At 32.2% G+C, this 22,379-nt stretch overlaps 1 protein-coding gene across 1 annotated transcript in view; it reads left to right on the forward strand.

Moving 5' to 3' along the window:
• Nucleotides 1-20,411, forward strand: part of shd (cytochrome P450 family 24 subfamily A member shade) — a 122,256-nt gene extending 101,845 nt beyond the window's left edge. Inside the window, exons 2-8 of the mRNA XM_075306399.1 lie at nt 12,623-12,945; nt 13,324-13,522; nt 13,578-13,973; nt 14,065-14,233; nt 14,320-14,559; nt 19,493-19,705; nt 19,789-20,411. Coding sequence (XP_075162514.1) covers nt 12,630-12,945; nt 13,324-13,522; nt 13,578-13,973; nt 14,065-14,233; nt 14,320-14,559; nt 19,493-19,705; nt 19,789-19,899 — 1,644 coding nt within the window. The 5' untranslated portion in view covers nt 12,623-12,629 and the 3' untranslated portion in view covers nt 19,900-20,411. The remainder of the gene's footprint in view (nt 1-12,622; nt 12,946-13,323; nt 13,523-13,577; nt 13,974-14,064; nt 14,234-14,319; nt 14,560-19,492; nt 19,706-19,788) is intronic.
• Nucleotides 20,412-22,379: the final 1,968 nt, after the last annotated feature.

The following is a 22,379-nucleotide window of genomic DNA, read 5'->3' on the forward strand; positions in this document are numbered from 1 at the left end:
AAATTTTGACAAAATTTTCTACAGAAATAAAATTTTAACAAAATTTTCTATAAAAATAAAATGTTGACTAAATTTTCTATAGAAATAAAATTTTGGTAGATTATTTTTGGCTCGAGTGGTAACCATGATTATGAACCGAATAAAATTTTAACAAAATTTTCTATGGAAATAAAATTTAAAAAAAAAGTATAGAAATAAAATTTTCACAAAATTTTCTTTAGAAATAAAATTTTCACAAAATTTTCTTTAGAAATAAAATTTTGACAACATTTTCTACAGAAATAAAATTTTAACAAAATTTTCTATAGAAATAAAATTTGAACAAAATTTTCTATAGAAATAAACTTTTAAAAAAATTTTCTATAGCAATAAAATTTTGACAACATTTTCTATAGAAATAAAATTTTAACAAAATTTTCTATAAAAATAAAATGTTGACTAAATTTTCTATAGAAATAAAATTTTGACAAAATTTTCTATAGAAATAAAATTTTGGTAGATTATTTTTGGCTCGAGTGGTAACCATGATTATGAACCGAATAAAATTTTAACAAAATTTTCTATGGAAATAAAATTTAAAAAAAAAATTATAGAAATAAAATTTTCACAAAATTTTCTTTAGAAATAAAATTTTCACAAAATTTTCTTTAGAAATAAAATTTTGACAACATTTTCTACAGAAATAAAATTTTAACAAAATTTTCTATAGAAATAAAATTTGAACAAAATTTTCTATAGAAATAAAATTTTAAAAAAATTTTCTATAGAAATAAAATTTTAACAAAATTTTCTATAGAAATAAAATTTTAACAAAATTTTCTATAAAAATAAAATGTTGACTAAATTTTCTATAGAAATAAAATTTTGGTAGATTATTTTTGGCTCGAGTGGTAACCATGATTATGAACCGAATAAAATTTTAACAAAATTTTCTATGGAAATAAAATTAAAAAAAAAAGTATAGAAATAAAATTTTCACAAAATTTTCTTTAGAAATAAAATTTTCACAAAATTTTCTTTAGAAATAAAATTTTGACAACATTTTCTACAGAAATAAAATTTTAACAAAATTTTCTATAGAAATAAAATTTGAACAAAATTTTCTATAGAAATAAAATTTTAAAAAAATTTTCTATAGCAATAAAATTTTGACAACATTTTCTATAGAAATAAAATTTTAACAAAATTTTCTATAAAAATAAAATGTTGACTAAATTTTCTATAGAAATAAAATTTTGACAAAATTTTCTATAGAAATAAAATTTTGGTAGATTATTTTTGGCTCGAGTGGTAACCATGATTATGAACCGAATAAAATTTTAACAAAATTTTCTATGGAGATAAAATTTAAAAAAAAAATTATAGAAATAAAATTTCACAAAATTTTCTTTAGAAATAAAATTTTCACAAAATTTTCTTTAGAAATAAAATTTTGACAACATTTTCTACAGAAATAAAATTTTAACAAAATTTTCTATAGAAATAAAATTTGAACAAAATTTTCTATAGAAATAAAATTTTAAAAAAATTTTCTATAGAAATAAAATTTTAACAAAATTTTCTATAGAAATAAAATTTTAACAAAATTTTCTATAAAAATAAAATGTTGACTAAATTTTCTATAGAAATAAAATTTTGGTAGATTATTTTTGGCTCGAGTGGTAACCATGATTATGAACCGAATAAAATTTTAACAAAATTTTCTATGGAAATAAAATTTAAAAAAAAAGTATAGAAATAAAATTTTCACAAAATTTTCTTTAGAAATAAAATTTTCACAAAATTTTCTTTAGAAATAAAATTTTGACAACATTTTCTACAGAAATAAAATTTTAACAAAATTTTCTATAGAAATAAAATTTGAACAAAATTTTCTATAGAAATAAAATTTTAAAAAAATTTTCTATAGCAATAAAATTTTGACAACATTTTATATAGAAATAAAATTTTAACAAAATTTTCTATAAAAATAAAATGTTGACTAAATTTTCTATAGAAATAAAATTTTGACAAAATTTTCTATAGAAATAAAATTTTGGTAGATTATTTTTGGCTCGAGTGGTAACCATGATTATGAACCGAAAAAAATTTTAACAAAATTTTCTATGGAAATAAAATTTAAAAAAAAAATTATAGAAATAAAATTTTCACAAAATTTTCTTTAGAAATAAAATTTTCACAAAATTTTCTTTAGAAATAAAATTTTGACAACATTTTCTACAGAAATAAAATTTTAACAAAATTTTCTATAGAAATAAAATTTGAACAAAATTTTCTATAGAAATAAAATTTTAAAAAAATTTTCTATAGAAATAAAATTTTAACAAAATTTTCTATAGAAATAAAATTTTAACAAAATTTTCTATAAAAATAAAATGTTGACTAAATTTTCTATAGAAATAAAATTTTGGTAGATTATTTTTGGCTCGAGTGGTAACCATGATTATGAACCGAATAAAATTTTAACAAAATTTTCTATGGAAATAAAATTTAAAAAAAAAGTATAGAAATAAAATTTTCACAAAATTTTCTTTAGAAATAAAATTTTCACAAAATTTTCTTTAGAAATAAAATTTTGACAACATTTTCTACAGAAATAAAATTTTAACAAAATTTTCTATAGAAATAAAATTTGAACAAAATTTTCTATAGAAATAAAATTTTAAAAAAATTTTCTATAGCAATAAAATTTTGACAACATTTTCTATAGAAATAAAATTTTAACAAAATTTTCTATAAAAATAAAATGTTGACTAAATTTTCTATAGAAATAAAATTTTGACAAAATTTTCTATAGAAATAAAATTTTGGTAGATTATTTTTGGCTCGAGTGGTAACCATGATTATGAAACGAATAAAATTTTAACAAAATTTTCTATGGAAATAAAATTTAAAAAAAAAAATATAGAAATAAAATTTTCACAAAATTTTCTTTAGAAATAAAATTTTCACAAAATTTTCTTTAGAAATAAAATTTTGACAACATTTTCTACAGAAATAAAATTTTAACAAAATTTTCTATAGAAATAAAATTTGAACAAAATTTTCTATAGAAATAAAATTTTAAAAAAATTTTCTATAGAAATAAAATTTTAACAAAATTTTCTATAGAAATAAAATTTTAACAAAATTTTCTATAGAAATAAAATGTTGACTAAATTTTCTATAGAAATAAAATTTTGACAAAATTTTCTATAGAAATAAAATTTTGGTAGATTATTTTTGGCTCGAGTGGTAACCATGATTATGAACCGAATAAAATTTTAACAGAATTTTCTATAGAAATAAAATTTTAACAAAATTTTCTATAGAAATAAAATTTTGAAAAAATTTTCTATAGAAACAAAATTTTGAAAAAAAAAATATATAGAAACAAAATTTTGCTAGATTATTTTTGGCTCGCGTGGCAACCAAGATTATGAACCGATTGGGACAAATTGTTGTGTTATTGGAGATCGGCTATATATAACTGTAGACCGATGTGGACCAATTTTGATATGGTTGTAAGCGGCCATATACTAACACCACGTTCAAAATTTGAACCGGATCGGATGAATTTTGCTCCTCCAAGAGGCTCCGGAGGTCAAATCTGGAGAACGTTTTATATGGGGGCTATATATAACTATTTACCGATATGGACCAATTTTTGCAAGGTTGCTAGAGACCATATGCCAATACCATGTACCAAATTTCAGCCGGATCGGATGAAATATGCTTCTCTTAGAGGCTCCACAAGCCAAATCTGGGGATCGGTTTAAATGGGGGCTATATATAATTAAGGACCGACATGGACCAATTTTTGCATGGTTGTTAGAGACCATATACCAACACTATGTACCAAATTTCAGCCGGATCGGATGCAATTTGCTTCTCTTTGAGGCTTCGCAAGCCAAATCTGGAGATCGGTTTATATGGGGGCTATATATAATTATGGACCGATGTGGACCAATTTTTGCATGATTGTTAGATACCATATACCAACACCATGTACCAAATTTCAGCCGGATCGGATGAAATAGGCTTCTCTTAGAGGCTCCACAAGCCAAATCTGGGGATCGGTTTATATGGGGGCTATATATAATTAAGGACCGACATGGACCAATTTTTGCATGGTTTTTAGAGACCATATACCAACACTATGTACCAAATTTCAGCCGGATCGGATGAAATATGCTTCTCTTAGAGGCTCCACAAGCCAAATCTGGGGATCGGTTTATATGGGGGCTATATATAATTATGGACCGATGTGGACCAATTTTTGCATGGTTGTTAGAGACCATATACCAACACTATGTACCAAATTTCAGCCGGATCGGATGAAATATGCTTCTCTTAGAGGCTCCACAAGCCAAATCTGGGGATCGGTTTATATGGGGGCTATATATAATTAAGGACCGATGTGGATCAATTTTTTCATGGTTGTTAGAGACCATATACCAACACCATGTACCAAATTTCAGCCGGATCGGATTAAATATGCTTCAAATCTGAGGGTCGCTTTATATGGGGGCTATACGTAAAAGTGGACCGATATGGCCCATTTTCAATACCATCCGACCTACATCGATAACAACTACTTGTGCCAAGTTTCAAGTTGATAGCTTGTTTCGTTCGGAAGTTAGCGTGATTTCAACAGACGGACGGACGGACGGACATACTTAGATCGACTCAGAATTTTACCACGACCCAGAATATATATACTTTATGGGGTCTTAGAGCAATATTTCGATGTGTTACAAACGGAATGACAAAGTTAATATACCCCCATCCTATGATGGAGGGTATAAAAAAAAACTTTTCTTGATAAATCTCCTATTTGAAAAATATATTTGAAGTCACATGTAATTTCTAACATTGTCTCGCCACGCAAGTCCATAAGCAATGTTGACCGTTACCATGCTTTTATCTTCGCTTACTGTGAAATAAAGTCGGTAGAAATTCATTGAAAATTTCCTCTCATTGTCGTCTTGTTCTCTGTTGTCATTACTGCCTATTATTTTTGTTGTTGTTGTCTTTGCTACGCTTGTAATCTGTTGCTATTCATTTACAATATTTCTGACCTACCCTACTGTTAATAATATGTGTTAATATAATGAATATTTATAAACTGTAATATACAATAACAACAACAACAGTAGCAACACCATAAACGAAGTAAGAAAAAAGAATGGTGGATGCGAGTGTAACTATGAAGTACAAAATAATAATAATAAAACAAAAAAAAAACATCACACAACCAAACACACACATGCAGGCATGTAAAAGAACTACCTTGAGGGTCGAACTGATCTGTAAACAAAACGATTACACAAAATAATCTTCAATCAACAGTTACATATATAGTAAGAGAAATAAAAAAAGAGAGTGAAAAGGGGTAAAGGAATCTCTAGATTGGCACTACTTTCCCAGAGAATACTCCATACAAATGGACGGGGTGCGGGGGAGGTGTTATAATAAGGCGATATCCGCTATAACAATGATGCAATGTTGAACAATAACAAAGTCTTTAGGAGTATGAGAGTGTAAGTGAGAGTTTCATTTATATGAATGACTCTTCTAATACTTGTAAAATTGTAAATAAAAACAAAGAACTCTGCTCAGCTCAGCTGTCGATGAGCCTGTGAACTATAGAACTCTCAGAGAATGTGCAAATTCTACGCACATTTTGTTATCTGCCAATAAGTGGATTGAGTTCTGCAAATGTTTTTAGTCTAGTTTTGATTATATTGTGGATTGTGTTCGCCCCCAAAGAACTATTATTATTTATATCGAGAAACGAGATAGTTTAAACTTGTCATACAATTCAAGTGAAAAATAAGTTATAATAAACTTCTATTGGAGCCTATAGACAACCTAAATACTGAACGATGAAAACTATTCTACTACACTTGGAGGATGTGAGTTTCTTGTTTACCAGTGTGATAATAATTTTTGAGAGTATCCTGATATAAATTGGAATTTATCCGTTTCATTTAGTCTCAGAGTAAGTAGCTATTAGCTATAACAAGAAAAACCATCACAGATATTTGGCGGATATATGGATATTTTTTACATAAAGCTTAAAGGAAACTTGCCAACATTGAACAACTTTTAGGTGTTCCGAATAAATGTCCATTTTATTTCTATAGAAAATTTTGTCAAAATTTTATTTCCATATAAAATTTGGTCTAAATTTTATTTCCATAGAAAATTTTGTCAAAACTTTATTTCTTTAGAAGCTTTTGTTAAACTTTTGTTTTTATAGAAAATTTTGTGAAAATTTTATTTCTATAGAAAATTTTGTCAAAATCTTATTTCTATAGAAAATTTTGTCAAAATTTTATTTCTATAGAAATTAAATTACCTTAGAAAATTTTTGCAAAATTTTCTTTTTATAGAAAACTTTTGCAAAATAGAAAATTGTTGCAAAATTTTATTTTATTTCTATAAAAAATTTTTATACAATGTTATTTCTATAGAAAATTTTTATAAAATGTTATTGCTGTCGAAAATTTTGTCAAGATTTTATTTGTATAGAAAATTTTGTCAAAATTTTATTTGTATAGAAAATTTTGTCAAAATTTTATTTCTATAGAAAATCTTGTCAAAATTTCATTTCTATAGACAATTTTGTCAAAATTTTATTTCTGTAGAAAATGTTGTCACAATTTTATTTCTATTTTTACCAAAGTTTTATTTCTATAGAAAGTTTTTACAAACATTTTATTTCTATAGAAAATTTTGTCAATATTTTTTCGATCGAAAACTTTTTCAAAATTTTTTTTCTATAGAATTTTTTTCAAAATTTAATTTCTGTAGGAAATCTTCTCAAAACTTTATTTGTATAGACAATTAAAAAAATCTATAACTAAATACTGTCCGAGAAGGCCCAACTACATGTGCAAAGATTCAAGCCTATATCTTCCTTAGTTCGGAAATAATAATCCAACAGGCGTACGAACAGACAGGGCCGCCGACCCAGAATTTCACCAGGACCCAGAATATATACATACACTCTTAAAAAAGCTCATAGCGCAGCGTTAAAATTTTTATTTCTATTGAAAATTTTCCCAAAACTTTATTTCTATAGAAAATTTTATTAATTTTTTTTTATAGAAATTTTGTTGAAATTTTATTTCTATAGAAAATTTTGTCAAAGTTTTTTTTAGAAAATTTTCTCAAACTTCTATTACTACAGAAATTTTTTTCAAATTTTATTTCTATAGAAAGGAGAAGAGAGAAGTTCACCAATGTGGTATCACAATGGACTGAATAGTCTAAGTGAGCCTGATACATCGGGCTGCCACCTAACCTAACCTTCTATAGAAAATTTTGTCAAATATTATTTCTATACGAAATTTTGTCAGAATCTTATTTCCAGAGAAGATTCTGTCAAACTTTTATTTCTATAGAAAATTTTTGCAAAATTTTATTTCTATCGAAAACTTTGTGAAAATTTTACTTCTATAGAAAATTCTATAGAAAATTTTGTGAAAACTTTATTTCTATAGAAAATTTCATCAAATTTTATTTCTATAGAAATTAAATTTCCTTAGAAAATTTTTGCAAAATTTTCTTTTTATAGAAAACTTTTGCAAAATGTTATTTCTATAGAAAATTTTATTTCTAGAAAAAAAAAAGTGTCAAAATTTTATTTCTGGAAAAAATTTTGTCAAAAGTTTTGCAAAATTTTATTTCTATAGAAAGTTTTTATAAAATGTTATTTCTATAGAAAATTTTTATAAAATGTTATTTCTACAGAAAATTTTGTCAAAATTTTATTTTTATAGAAAATTTTGTGAAAACTTTATTTCTATAGAAAAATTTGTCAAAAGTTTTGCAAAATTTTATTTCTATAGAAAATTTTGTCAAAAGTTTATTTCTATAGAAAATTTTGTCAAAATTTTATTTCTGTGGAAAATTTTTTCAAAAGTTTATTTCTATAGAAAATTTTGTCAAAAGTTTATTTTTATAGAAAATTTTGTCAAAATTTTATCTGTATAGAAATTTTGTCAAAATTTTATTTCTATAGAAAATTTAGTCAAAATTTTATTTCTATAGAAAATGTTGTCAAAAGTTTATTTCTATAGAAAATGTTGTCAAAATTTTATTTCTATAGAAAATTTTGTCAAAAGTTTATTGTTATAGAAAATTTTGTCAAAATTTTATTTGTATAGAAAATTTTGTCAAAATTTTATTTCTATAGAAAATTTTGTCAAAATTTTATTTGTATAGAAAATTTTGTCAAAATTTTATTTCTATAGAAAATTTTGTCAAAATTTTATTTCTACAGAAAATTTTGTCAAAATTTTATTTCTATAGAAAATGTTGTCAAAAGTTTATTTCTATAGAAAATGTTGTCAAGATTTTATTTCTATAGAAAATTTTGTCAAAAGTTTATTGTTATAGAAAATTTTGTCAAAATTTTATTTGTATAGAAAATTTTGTCAAAATTTTATTTCTATAGAAAATTTTGTCAAAATTTTATTTCTATAGCAAATTTTGTCAAAATTTTATTTCTATAGACAATTTTGTCAAAATGTCATTTCTATATAAAATTTTGTCAAAAGTTTATTTCTATAGAAAATTATGTCAAAAGTTTATTTCTGTAGAAAATTTTCTTAAAATTTTATTTCTATAGAAAATTTTATGAATTTTGTTTTTTTTTTTTTTTTTTTTGTTTCGGCCGCATATACTAGAGTTATTATTATTTTATTTGAAATATCAACACGAGCCACACTGTCACTATGTATGAAATACGATTTTCTTCACAGCTAATTGAAAGTTGCTTTATTTCGAATGCATTAAAAATTCCGAAACATTTAAATAAAATCACACTTAGCAATAAACAAATGCGAATGTGACGTCGATCGATTTTTTGTTATGCTTGTTTGCTTTGTAAAAAATGACATTTAGTCACACTTATTATGCGTTCTGTTTTTTTTTTTTGTTTTTTTTGTTGTGTTTTATTATTATTATTAAATTATTCACTTCGGTAGTGATTGGGGGTAGCGAACGATATCAATTCTGTCCGTATGCGTTTAGCCACAACAGATAAATTCATTTAAATACCGGTTAGACACTTGTCAGACAAAGGTGTTTGCCCGCGTCTTTATGTCTGGCTTTCTGGTGTGTGTATCTGATTTGGAAATGAGATTTGTCGCAAACGCATATCAGAAGCACACACCACAAGTCATTGCAATTAATTTTGACAAGACAAGCCGGCTGTGCGATACAGTGACTCCAATGAAACTTAGAATAAAAAAAACAACACAAAAATGGTATTACTTAATTTTATGTAAATTAGTAAAAAAAATGTAGATCACCAGTGATCACTGACTTAGTAGAATGTAGATTTTAGTTGGTGTAGATTTAATTGATAATCGAAATTATATTCGTTTTAAAAATCACAAACACGATCACAAAGAAAAACTTTTCCACTATTTATAGAATAGGGTCACATGTTAGAGAGGTCCATTTTTATACCCTCCACCATAAGATGGGGGGTATAGTAAATTTTCCACTCTGTACGTAACACATCGAAATAGTGGTCCCAGACTCCATAACAATATTCCGAGGATCGTGTTGAAATTTCAACCAAAGTCATCACACGCTGCACAAAGGAGGCTACGCGGTATTTTGGCGGATTCCTGGCGAAGCTACGTTTTGAGATGATCGATTCATTGATATGGCGAGGAATTTCCTTTTTATAAGCGAGGATTTTCCTTTTTAATGCGTTCTTGATTGACGCCTGCTGAGTGTGATGATTCTGAGACCTCGTGGAATGTCCATGATCGAATGGATACCTTTGGCACGAATTATGACCTTCGAAAGGCCGACAAAGTCGTCACACGCTGCACGAAAGAGGCTCCGCGGTAGTTTGGCCTATTACCGGTGAATTAAAATGATCGACACTTTGGTGCAAAAGTCCAACGGATTGAGATACGGATACGGACTTCCCTTTTAAGCCATTCTTGATTGATGCCTGCTGAGTGTGAAATGCTGAGACCTGGTGGAATGTCCATGGTCGAATGGCTACCATTGGCACGAATTATTGCCTTCGAACGGCCAAATTATTCATATGCAGCACGAAGGAGGCTACACGGTAATTTTGCCCACTCCAGGCAAGAGGGATGATGCTGATACCTCGTGGAATGTCCATGATCGAATGAAATATTGACGCCTACTGAGTGCAATTGTGGTGGAGTCCTGTTGGAATATCCACGGACCTTTGGCATGAATAATGGCCTTCGACCGGTCGTGTGATGCAGCTCCACTGCATGCCCTTCGCAAGGCCGACAAAGTAAACGCACGCTCCACGAAAGAGGCTCCGTGGTAGTTTGGCCCATTCCCAGTGAAGCTACGTCATGAAATGTCATCGACATTTTGGTGTAACACCCAGGCGCAAATATTCAAAGTATTGTCATCTGGAGATTCGGTATTTTGGATCGAATTGTTAGTCGGGGTATTCATTCGATATGTGTACCAACTTCATGTCGTTATCTGCGTCAATTTTTCAGCGACTGCATTATCATAGAGCTGCTTCTAATTTTTCGGCTACCGCATTATTTTAGAGCTGCTTCTAACGATCGATACATTCTCCCTATCTTCTGCTCTCCCATCAGTCGAATTGTCAGTCGGGGTATTCATTCGATAAGGGTCCCAATTTGGGGGTCGTTATCTGCGTCCGTGTTTTCAGAGATCGCATTATCATAGAGCTGCTTCTAACTATCGATTGTTGCTCCGTATCTCCTGTTCTCACATCAGACGAATTGTTAGTCGGGATATTCATTCGATATAGGTCCTAACTGGGGGGCCATTATCTGTGTCCATTTTTCGGCTACCGCATTATTTTAGAGCTGCTTCTAACGATCCATGCTTGCTTCGTATCTCTTGCTCCCACGTCAGTAGAATTGTTATCCATTCGATATGTGTATCAATTCGTGTCGTTATCTGCGTTCGTTTTTCAGCGACCGTATTATCTTAGAGCTGCTTCTAACGATCGATGTTAGCCGGGTCCCAACTTGTTATCTGTATCCGTTTTTCAGTGACCGCATTATCTTACAGCTGCTTCTAACGATCGTTGCTAGATCCCTCTCTCCTGCCCTCAAATCAGTCGAATTGTTAGTCGGGGTATTCTTTCGATATAGGTCCTAACTGGGGGGCCATTATCTGTGTCCATTTTTCGGCTACCGCATTATTTTAGAGCTGCTTCTAACGATCCATGCTTGCTTCGTATCTCTTGCTCTCACGTCAGTAGAATTGTTATTCATTCGATAGGGGGTCGTTATCTGCGTCCGTTTTTAAGCGACCGTATTATCTTAGAGCTGCTTCTAGCGATCGATGCTAGCTCCCTATTTCCTGCTATCCCATCAGTCGCATTGTTAGTCGGGGTATTCATTCGATATGGGTCCCCGAGGCGAAGTGACCCCAAGGGTTCCAATGCAAGCAGTGAGGTCCTCTCGAGGGTTGGCATAAGACCTTATGGGTACTTGTTTTCAGACACAGGCCGGGCACGTCAGTAGAATTGTTATTCATTCGATATGGGGTCGTTATCTGCGTCCGTTTTTCAGCGACCGTATTATCTTAGAGCTGCTTCTAGCGATCGATGCTAGCTCCCTATTTCCTTCTATTCCATCAGTCGCATTGTTAGTCGGGGTATTCATTCGATATGGGTCCCCTAGGCGAAGTGACCCCAAGGGTTCCAATGCAAGCAGTGAGGTTCTCTCAAGGGTTGGCATAAGACCTTATGGGTACTTGTGTTCAGACACAGGCCGGGCACTAATTTGGATTTCATTTGAACAGAACTTACATTGGCAACTTAATGGTTACGTGGCACAGAGCGTTCCCCAAGCCCTGTCTTGGGATTAATGGGACGGGGGTTGTGACGTGTCTGAAAGTCATTTCCCTGAGATGTCAATCCCAGGCACTCTGATTGCTTCGGCTCATTGGTTCTTTTCCAATCCATAGTTGTAATCATAGTCCATGTCCGAAATTCCGTGTAAATACCATTCCTATATTCTTGGGAGTCCACACGGCATCACTCCACTTTAATGCACCCATCTATAAGGCACACTTGGGGGAGGATGCCTACTTAACTGGCGGCATCCTATCGTCATGTGGCAAAGACATCCTCGGATTTAATTGCCTTTTTATAGCACCTCCTTCCTCAGCATTCGACGCTCTTGGTTGGGGCTGCTTATTTTTCATTTACAGACCTTAGAGGTCGTCCAGCGATCCACCACATGCTGTTCCCGATGGTGACCTCAGATCCACTGCCAATATAAGGCACCCTTGTGGGAGGATACCTACTTATCTGGCGGCATCCGATCGTCATGTGGCAAAGACATCCTCCTCCGTCGTCGACGCTCTTGGTTGGGGGCTGCTTATTTTTCACTTACAGACCTTAGAGGTAATCCAGCGATGTCCCTGATGGTGGCCTCAGATCCACTGCCAATTCACTTAGCAACTGCATATCTATTCTTAATAATCTTGTAAACCAAACAAAAATTTGTGTAAAACAAAAATTGCATTTAACATAGCCTTGATCTTGATTTCCCATAAAAAAACTGGAATCGATACGAATGCCACTTCAATATTCACCTTTTTGATTTTGTTTTTTTTTCTATTTCTTGTATTACAGATTTCTCATGGTTATGGCTTTGGTGCTTCTGATGGCAATTGCCATTTTATTGGCTTTCTATTGTAATTTGGATTTACGTAAATTCTCCGAATGCTACATCAAACCGCTGCTCTTTAAACAGGATCGTATGAATAAATACAACAACACTGATTCGGAAGCTTCGATTACCGCGGACACGGATTACTATCATGCCAGAGAGATAAGACCGAAGGGTGTATTTGATATACCAGGACCAAAACCATTACCAATGATGGGTACCAAATGGATTTTTTTATTATTTTTTCGCAAATATCGAATGTCACGATTGCACGAGGTCTATGCGGGTAAGAGATAAATTATCTTTTCTACGAAAGAGAACCCCCTTTCTTTAAAGGGATTTTTTCTATCTCTAAAGGTGGGTATTAAGTTCGAGTTTAGCCGCTAAAAACGTCATTTTTTCACGATTACTTTTCTTTAATAATCCATTTTAAGGAATACAAACTTTGTGAAAATTTGCTTTGGGCTTTTCCCCATCAAGTTATAATAAAATTTGCAACAACTATGTAAAATTTCATGCGTTTTTCTTACTGATTTAGTTTTCACTTTAGCGATTTTAGCGGCTAATCTCGAACTTAATACTCACCTTAACGTAGAAAAGAGACATTTGGTTGCTTTTTGGTGCCATCGAAGGACCATGGATATATTTGTATAGTCTTTTTCAGATCTCAATCGTAAATATGGTGACATTGTCTTGGAAGTCATGCCCTCTGGTTTACCCATAGTCCATTTATACAATCGTTCCGATTTGGAGAAAGTTCTCAAATATCCCAGCAAATATCCCTTTAGACCTCCCACCGAAATTGTGGTAACATATCGCCGTTCGCGACCCGAACGTTATGCCAGTGTTGGCATAGTTAATGAGTAAGTTGGGCCATTTGTTTTAGGCATCACGATTAAACGCCCCCCTTCCGTTTAGACAGGGTCCCACATGGCAAAAACTACGCTCCTCCCTTACCTCGTTCATCACATCGCCCCGAATATTACAGAATTTTTTGCCAGCCTTGAATTTGGTATGTGATGATTTTATTGATCTTTTAAAAGCACATAGAGATCCTCATACGTTCGAGGTTACCAATTTTGAAGATATTGCCAATTTGATGGGTCTAGAGGCTGTGTGTACCCTGATGCTGGGTCGTCGCATGGGTTTCCTCTCCACCAATACCGAGCAACCGGAAAAAATACGCCAACTGGCCGCCGCCGTTAAACAGTTGTTCATATCCCAAAGAGATTCCTACTATGGTTTTGGCATGTGGAAATATTTTCCCACAGAGACCTATAGGAAATTTGCCCGTGCCGAGGAGACCATTTACGAGTAAGTATTCCCAAGTCAGGCAAATGTGTTTCCAATAGCCCTTCAATAGCTTTTAAGAAATCTAGAAAGTAACTTCTCAGTTCATGCATAGTGTGATTTCGGAAATGGTGGATCAGGCTCTGGAAGAGAATAATGCCAATTTCATGCATCACGATGATGATGTACGCAGTGTATTCCAGCATATTTTGGATTTGAAGGATTTGGATATTAGGGATAAAAAATCTGCCATTATTGATTTCATTGCAGCTGGTATTGAGACGGTAGGTGTGTCATTCATTTTTATATATTTAATTTTCTTAAGACTTGAAGAGTCATGTGTTTTATATTTTCTCTCTGATTTCCATAGTTGGCAAATACTTTGTTGTTTGTCCTAAGTTCGGTGACTGGCAACGCAGAGGTTATATCAAAAATTTTGGAAGAGTTTCAAGAGTATCGTCATACGCTAATATTGCAGGATGCCTTCACCAATGCCACATTCACCAAAGCCTGTATACAGGAATCATATCGCATTAGGCCAACAGCTTTTTGTTTAGCCAGAATATTGGAGGAAGATATGGAGCTTTCAGGTTATGAGCTAAAAGCAGGGGTAAGTATAAAATGAAGCGATAATATTGATCTTACGTAGCAATTAAAGTGAAGGCGGAAGGAAGAATACACAAAAAACAAAACTTAATAACAAAATTTATGTAAGCTAAATTTTAGGACTTTACCTTTAGTACATTGTCACACCAAACGAATGGTGAAAGTGAGTCTCAAATAAGGGATTGTCCTATAGTCCTCTTGAATGTCATCGTAATTTGTACCTATTACACATTTTTCGTTATTGGAGACTGTTTCAATAAAACAAATACATTTAACACACTTTTATTCAACTTTAGGGCCACAGGGATTAGATCTTAGATCTGACGGAATTGTAGTATGTCTATTGGCAAATCGGAGTTTTCTTGAAACAACAATGTAAAAAAAATTAGACCTTGAACAAAAAAGCTTTAAAGATCGCCGAAGGGGCTCCTTGAAATTGATGCAAGGAATGGAAAATTGGAAAAAAATTGGACATTATTGTTCCATAGGATTTGAAAACTCTGATCGCTGACAAGCAGTCTTCAGAGTCATCGTAATAGGTACCTATTATAATTTCCCAATATGATGGTCAAAGAAAAAGGAGTTAGCTCCTAAATGTCGACTTGCAGACGGACTTCTCCTAATCCAACGATATCACAAGCTAATAATCCATATAGGAAGAGTTTTAAAAATTGCCGAAATAGCTCCTTAAAATGGATGCAAGGAATTATTTGAATTGGGAAACTGGACAGGCTGTGGACATTATGCTTCCAACGAGACTTAAAAAGTTTACAAAGCCCATATCAATGACTTTAAAACTCTGGTCGTTGATAAGCTGCCTTTGGATACATCGGAATATGTACCTATTACAACTTTTAGTGTGATGCTCTGATCCCTCACAAGAGGTTTTTATAGCCATCGGAATATGTAGTTTTACAATTTTTTGTGTGGAAGAAGTATCAGGGAAAGAAGTACCACATCATTTACTAGGCTGCCAACATTAGGGCATGTCCAAGAATTATGTCCAGACGGATCGACGAAGTTATAGTATGCCGTTTGGCAGTTCGAAGAAAGAACTATTAGTTTTGCCGAAGCAAATTTGGATGCAAGGAATTATTTGAAATGGGAAACTGGGAAAACAGTGGTCCATTTAGTTCCCAAAAGTCCGCTAGCAGACGGACCGACCGACGAAGTTGTGGTATGTCTATTTTTTTTTGGCAAGCCGGACCTTGCCCCTCCTAATCCAACGATGTCACAAGGTAGTAATCCTTGCAGGAAGAGCTTTAAATCGCCGAAGCTACTTCTTGAAATTAATGCAACGAATTATTTGATATAGGAAACTGGGGAGGCTGTGAACATTATGGTCCCCAAGCGCCTTGAAAAGTTTACTGAAGTTCAATGACTTGAAAACATTGATCGCTAACAAAAAGTCTTTAGAGTCAACGTAATAGGTGCCCAAAAGTCGACTTGCAGAGGGACCGACCAAGTTCTAGTAAACCTTTTGGAAAATCAAAATTTCTTTAGCCAACGATGACTCAAAGTTGTAATCCTTAAAGAAATGGATGCAAGGAATAGTTAGACGTGGGATATGACTTGAAAACTCTTACCACTGAAAAGCAGTCTTTAGAATCATGGTAATAGGTACTTATTGGGAGCCAACGTGGTGCAATGGTTAGTATGCCCGCACAGGGTCTTGGGTTCAGACCCAGTTTCGACCAAACACCAAAAATATTTTCAGCGGTGATTTATCCCGCCTCAATAATGCTGGTGACATTTCTGAGTGTTTCAAAGCTTCTCTAAGTGGTTTCACTGCAATGTGGAACGCCGTTCGGACTCGGCTATAAAAAGGAGGTCCCTTGTCATTGAGCTTAACATAGAATCGGGCAGCAATCAGTTATAAGAGAGAAGTTCCCCACAATAGACTGAATAGTCTAAGTGAGCCTAACATAACAGGTTGACACTATACCTATGGTAGCCTAGAGTCATCGGAATAGGTACCTATTATAATTTTTTTAGTATGGTGATCAAACAGCCTTCTATTACGGCTGTTTGATCACCATACCACGTCATCCACTAGACTGCAAATTTACATCGGTCAACATTGAATGAAATGGAACTTCATCCAAAAAATTTTCTTCGGCAGCCACCATGGCATGCTTGTCTTACGTACAAAGGAGTTTGTATGTTCAATCCCAGTTTCGACTTAACAAAAGTCACTTTATACTAATGTTTTGGTAGATTTTGCAAAAAGGTGGATCTCCAACTATAACAAAAAGAAAATTCATAAATTTTCTATAGAAATAAAATTTTGAGAAAATTTGAAAAAATGTTGATAAAATTTTTTTAGAAACAAAATGTTGAGAAATATTTCTATAGAAATAAAATTTTGAGAAAATTTTCTATTAAAATAACATTTTGAGAAAATTTACTATAGAAATAAAATTTTCTATAGAAATATAATGTTGGCAATATTTTATAGAAATAAAATTTTGACAAAATTTTCCATAAAAAAATGTTAACAAAATTTTCCATAGAAAAAAACTTTTGACAACATTTTCTATAGAAATAAAATTTTGACAAAATTTTCTATAGACATAAATTTTTGACAAAATTTTCTATTGCAATAAAATGTTGACAAAATTTTTAATAGAAATAAAATTTTCCGTAGAATTTTGACAAAACTTTCCATAGAAATAGAATTTGACAAAATTTTCTATAGAAATAAAATTTTGACAAAATTTTTCTATAGAAATAAAAATTTGACATAATTTGTAATAGAAATAAAATTTTGATAAAATTTTCTGTAAAAAAAATATTGAAAAAATTTTCTATAGGAATAAAATTTTGACAAAAATGTCTATAGAAATAAACCATTGACAAAATTTTCTATTGATATAAAATATTGACAAAATTTTCTATAGAAATAAAATTTTGACAAAATTTTATATAAAACAAGTATAAACGGCCGTAAGTTCGGCCAGGCCGAATCTTATGTACCCTCCACCATGGATTGCGTAGAAACTTCTACGAAAGACTGTCATCCACAATCGAATTACTTGGGTTGTGGTATCTTAAATCGTTTTCTAAATTGTGAGTTAGTCCATACGTGGTATATATTAGACAAAAAATGTATGTGTAGGTAAGTCTACAAATAATTACGAGTCGATATGGACTTTAGCACGGTACGTAGGGAGCCAGAATTGAAATATGGGGGTCGCTTATATGGGGGCTCACTATGGACCAATATGGACCTAGTTAGGCATGGTTGTTAACGGCCATATACTAGCACAATATACCAAATTTCAACTGTCTCGGATGAAATTTGCTCCTCCAAGAGGCTCCAAAACCAAATCTCGGGATCGGTTTATATGGGGGCTATATATGATTATGAACTGATATGGACCAATTTTAGTATGGTTGTTAAATATCACATACTACCACCACGTGACAAATTTCAACCAGATCGGATGAATTTTGCTTCTCCAAAAGGCACCGGAGGTCAAATCTGGGGATCGGTATATAATTATGGGGGCTATATATAATTATGGACTGATATGAACCAATTCCTGCATGGTTGTTGGATACCATATACTAACATCACGTACCAAATTTCAACCGAATCGGATGAATTGTGCTCTTCCAAGGGGCTCCGGAGGTCAAATCTGGGGATCGGTTTATATGGGGGCTATATATAATTATGGACCGATTTCGACCAATTTTTGCATGGTCATTAGAGACCATATACTAACACCATGTACCAAATTTCAGCCGGATCGGATGAAATTTGCTTCTCTTAGAGGCTCCGCAAGCCAAATCGGGGTATCGGTTTATATGGGGGCTACATATAATTATTGACCGATGTGGACCAATTTTTGCATAGTTGTTAGAGACCATATACTAACACCATGTACCAAATTTCAGCCGGATCGGACGAAATTTTCTTCTCTTAGAGGCTCCGCACGCCAAATCTGGGGATCGGTTTATATGGCGGCTATATATAATTATGGACCGATGTGGACCCATTTTTGCATGGTTTTTAGAGACCATATACTAACACCATGTACCAAATTTCAGCCGGATCGGATGAAATTTGCTTCTCTTAGAGGCTCCGCAAGCCAAATCGGGGGATCGGTTTATATGGGGGCTATATATAATTATGGACCGATGTGGACCAATTTTTGCATGGTTGTTAGAGACCATATACTAACACCATGTACCAAATCACCAGCCGGATCGGATGAAAATTGCTTCTCTTAGAGGCTCCGCAATCCAAATCGGGGGATCGGTTTATATGGGGGCTATATATAATTATGGACCGATGTGGACCATGCTCAAATCGACTCAGAATTTCACCACGACCCAGAATATATATATTTTATGGGGTCTTAGAGCAATATTTCGATGTGTTATAAACGGAATGACAAAGTTAATATACCCCCCATCCTATGGTGGAGGGTATACAAAATTTGACAAAATGTTCTATAAAAATAAAATTTTCTATAGAAATAAAATTTTGATAAAATTTCCTATAGAAAAAAATGTTAAGATTATTTTCTTTGTAAATAAAATTTTTACAAAATTTTTTATTAAAAAATAAAATTTTGATAACATTTTCTATTAAAAAATTAAATTTTGACAAAATTTTCTATAGAAATAAAATTTTGACAAAATTTTCTCTAGAAATAAAATGTTGAGAAAATTTTCTATAGAAATAAAATGTTGAGAAAATTTTCTATAGAAATAAAATTTTGGCAAAATTTTCGATAGAAATAAAATTTTGGCAAAATTTTCTATAGAAATAAAATTTCGGCAAAATTTTCTATAGAAATAAAATTTTGCAAAAATTCTGTTGAAATAAAAATTTCCTATAGAAATAAAATTTTGACAAGAAGACATTAGAAACCATATTCACGATCATCTTTGTTTGTTTTTAATTTTGTTTTTATTTTCTTTCTCAGACCGTTGTTCTCTGCCAAAATATGATTGCCTGCCACAAGGACAATAACTTCCCAGAAGCAAAAACATTTCATCCCGAACGTTGGATAGATAAGGAAGGAAATTTTAGTGTTAACATTGATAGCTCATCGATAGTAGTACCATTTGGCATAGGCAAACGTACATGTCCGGGTAAACGTTTCGTGGAAATGGAAATCGTGTTGCTACTAGCAAAGGTCAGTCAGTAAACAAAAAACATTTTTTTTTATTATTTTATTTATTTATTTATATATTTTCTTTTTTCTTCATCCATTTATAGCTACTGCTTGCTTTCGATATTAGTTTCACAAAACCCCTGGAAACGGAATTTGAATTTTTGCTGGCGCCTAAAACTCCTCTAAGTTTAATTATGCGTGATCGGGAGTTCTAAGCCACCCGGATCGCGATTGGCCGACGCCGTCACCCATTATGGACAACAACTAAAAGTATTCTTCAATATTTCTATTGATTTATTTATTATTTAAGAGTTACCAGATTGTTTTCTTTCTTTATCTTTAATAATCGCAACAAGAAAATATGGAATTTAGAATTTATTTTAAAATCTTCCTCTCCCCTTTTTCCCCTTAAAAACTATATTAGCATAATTTTGTGATGATGGAAATTTGATTGTCAGTGATCTGTATGCATGGTGGCTCATGGATGTGTCATCATTCAACGTCACTAATTTTTTTTTGTCCCCGATATCAAGTGCAATCCAGTTTTGATCGTTTTTATTTTTTTTTTTAGTTCTTAAGTAGCAGCATTTTTTGTGTGAGAGTAACGAAAGACTGTATAACGATATGCAATTAAAATGTTAATTTATTTAAAAATAGATCGAAAATAAAAACTACTTATTAAGCAACAAATAACTATAAAAATAAAGACAAATGTAATAGTTTTGTATATTTTTTTGTAAAAACTATTTGGTAATTTTAAATCAAAGGCACGTGATAGTAATAAGAAGGTAATTTTGACAAAAATTTTCTATAGAAATAAAATTTTGACAATTTTTACAAAATATTTCTACAGAAATAAAATTTTGACAAAATCTAAATTTTCACAAAATTTTCTATAGAAATAAAATTTTAAAAAAATTTCTATAGAATAAAATTAAAAAAAAAATCTATAGAATAAAATTGTCTATAGATAAAAACTAAAAAAAAAGTATATACGGCCGTAAGTGCGGCCAGGCCGAATCTTATGTACCCTCCACCATGGATTGAGTAGAAACTTCTACGAAAGACTGTCATCCACAATCGAATTACTTGGGTTGTGGTATCTTAAAACTTTTTACCATCGTTTTCTAAATTGTGAGTTAGTCCATACGTGGTATATATTAGACAAAAAAGGTATGTTTAGGTAAGTCTACAAATAAATACAAATCGATATGGACTTTTCCACGGTACTTAGAGCGCCAGAATTGAATGGTGATATGGGGGCTATATACAATTATGAACTTGATATGGACAAATTTTTGTGTGATTGGGGATCGATTTATCTGAGGGCTATATATAACTATAGACCGATATGGACCTAGTTAGGCATGGTTGTTAACGGTCATATACTAGCACAATGTACCAAATTTCAACTGACTCGGATGAAGTTTACTCCTCCAAGAGGTTCCAAAACCAAATCTCGGGATCGGTTTATATGGGGGCTATATATGATTATGGACTGATATGGACCACTTTTGGCATGGTTCTTAAATATCATATACTACCACCACGTACCAAATTTCAGCCGGATCGGATGAAAATTTCTTCACTTAGAGGCTCCGCAAGCCAAATCGGGGGATCGGTTCATATGGGGGCTATATATAATTATGGACCGATGTGGACCAATGTTTGCATGTTTGTTAGAGACCATATACTAACACCATGTACCAAATTTCAGCCGGATCGGATGAAAATTTCTTCTCTTAGAGGCTCCGCAAACCACATCTGGGGATCGGTTTATATGGGGGCTATATATAATTATGGACCAATGTGTACCACTTTGTGCATAGTTGTTAGAGACCATATACTTACACCACGTACCAAATTTCAGCCGTATCGGATGAAACTTGCTTCTCTTAGAGGCTCCGCAAACCACATCTGGGGATCGGTTTATATGGGGGCTATATATAATTATGGACCAATGTGGACCACTTTGTGCATAGTTGTTAGAGACCATATACTAACACCATGTACCAAATTTCAGCCGGATCGGATGAAAGTTTCTTTTCTTAGAGGCTCCGCAAGCCAAATCTGGGGATCGGTTTATATGGGGCCTATATATAATTATGGACCGATGTGGACCAATTTTTGCATGGTTGTTAGAGACCATATACGAACACCATGTACCAAATTTCAGCCGGATCGGATGAAATTTGTTTCTCTTAGAGGCTCCGAAAGCCAAATCGGGGGATCTGTTTATATGGGGGCTATATATAATTATGGACCGATGTGGACCAATTTTTGCATGGTTGTTAGAGACCATATACTTACACTATGTACCAAATCAATAGCCGGATCGGATGAAATTTGCTTCTCTTAGACGATCCACAAGCCAAATTTGGGGATCGGTTTATATGGGGGCTATATATAATTATGGACCGATGTGGACCAATGTTTGCATGTTTGTTAGAGACCATATACTAACACCATGTACCAAATTTCAGCCGGATCGGATGAAAATTTCTTCTCTTAGAGGCTCCGCAAACCACATCTGGGGATCGGTTTATATGGGGGCTATATATAATTATGGACCAATGTGGACCACTTTGTGCACAGTTGTTAGAGACCATATACTTACACCACGTACCAAATTTCAGCCGTATCGGATGAAACTTGCTTCTCTTAGAGGCTCCGCAAGCCAAATCTGGGGATCGGT

The sequence above is a fragment of the Haematobia irritans genome, chromosome 4 (genome assembly GCF_050003625.1).
Source record: "Haematobia irritans isolate KBUSLIRL chromosome 4, ASM5000362v1, whole genome shotgun sequence".
Taxonomy (NCBI): Eukaryota; Metazoa; Arthropoda; class Insecta; order Diptera; family Muscidae; genus Haematobia; species Haematobia irritans.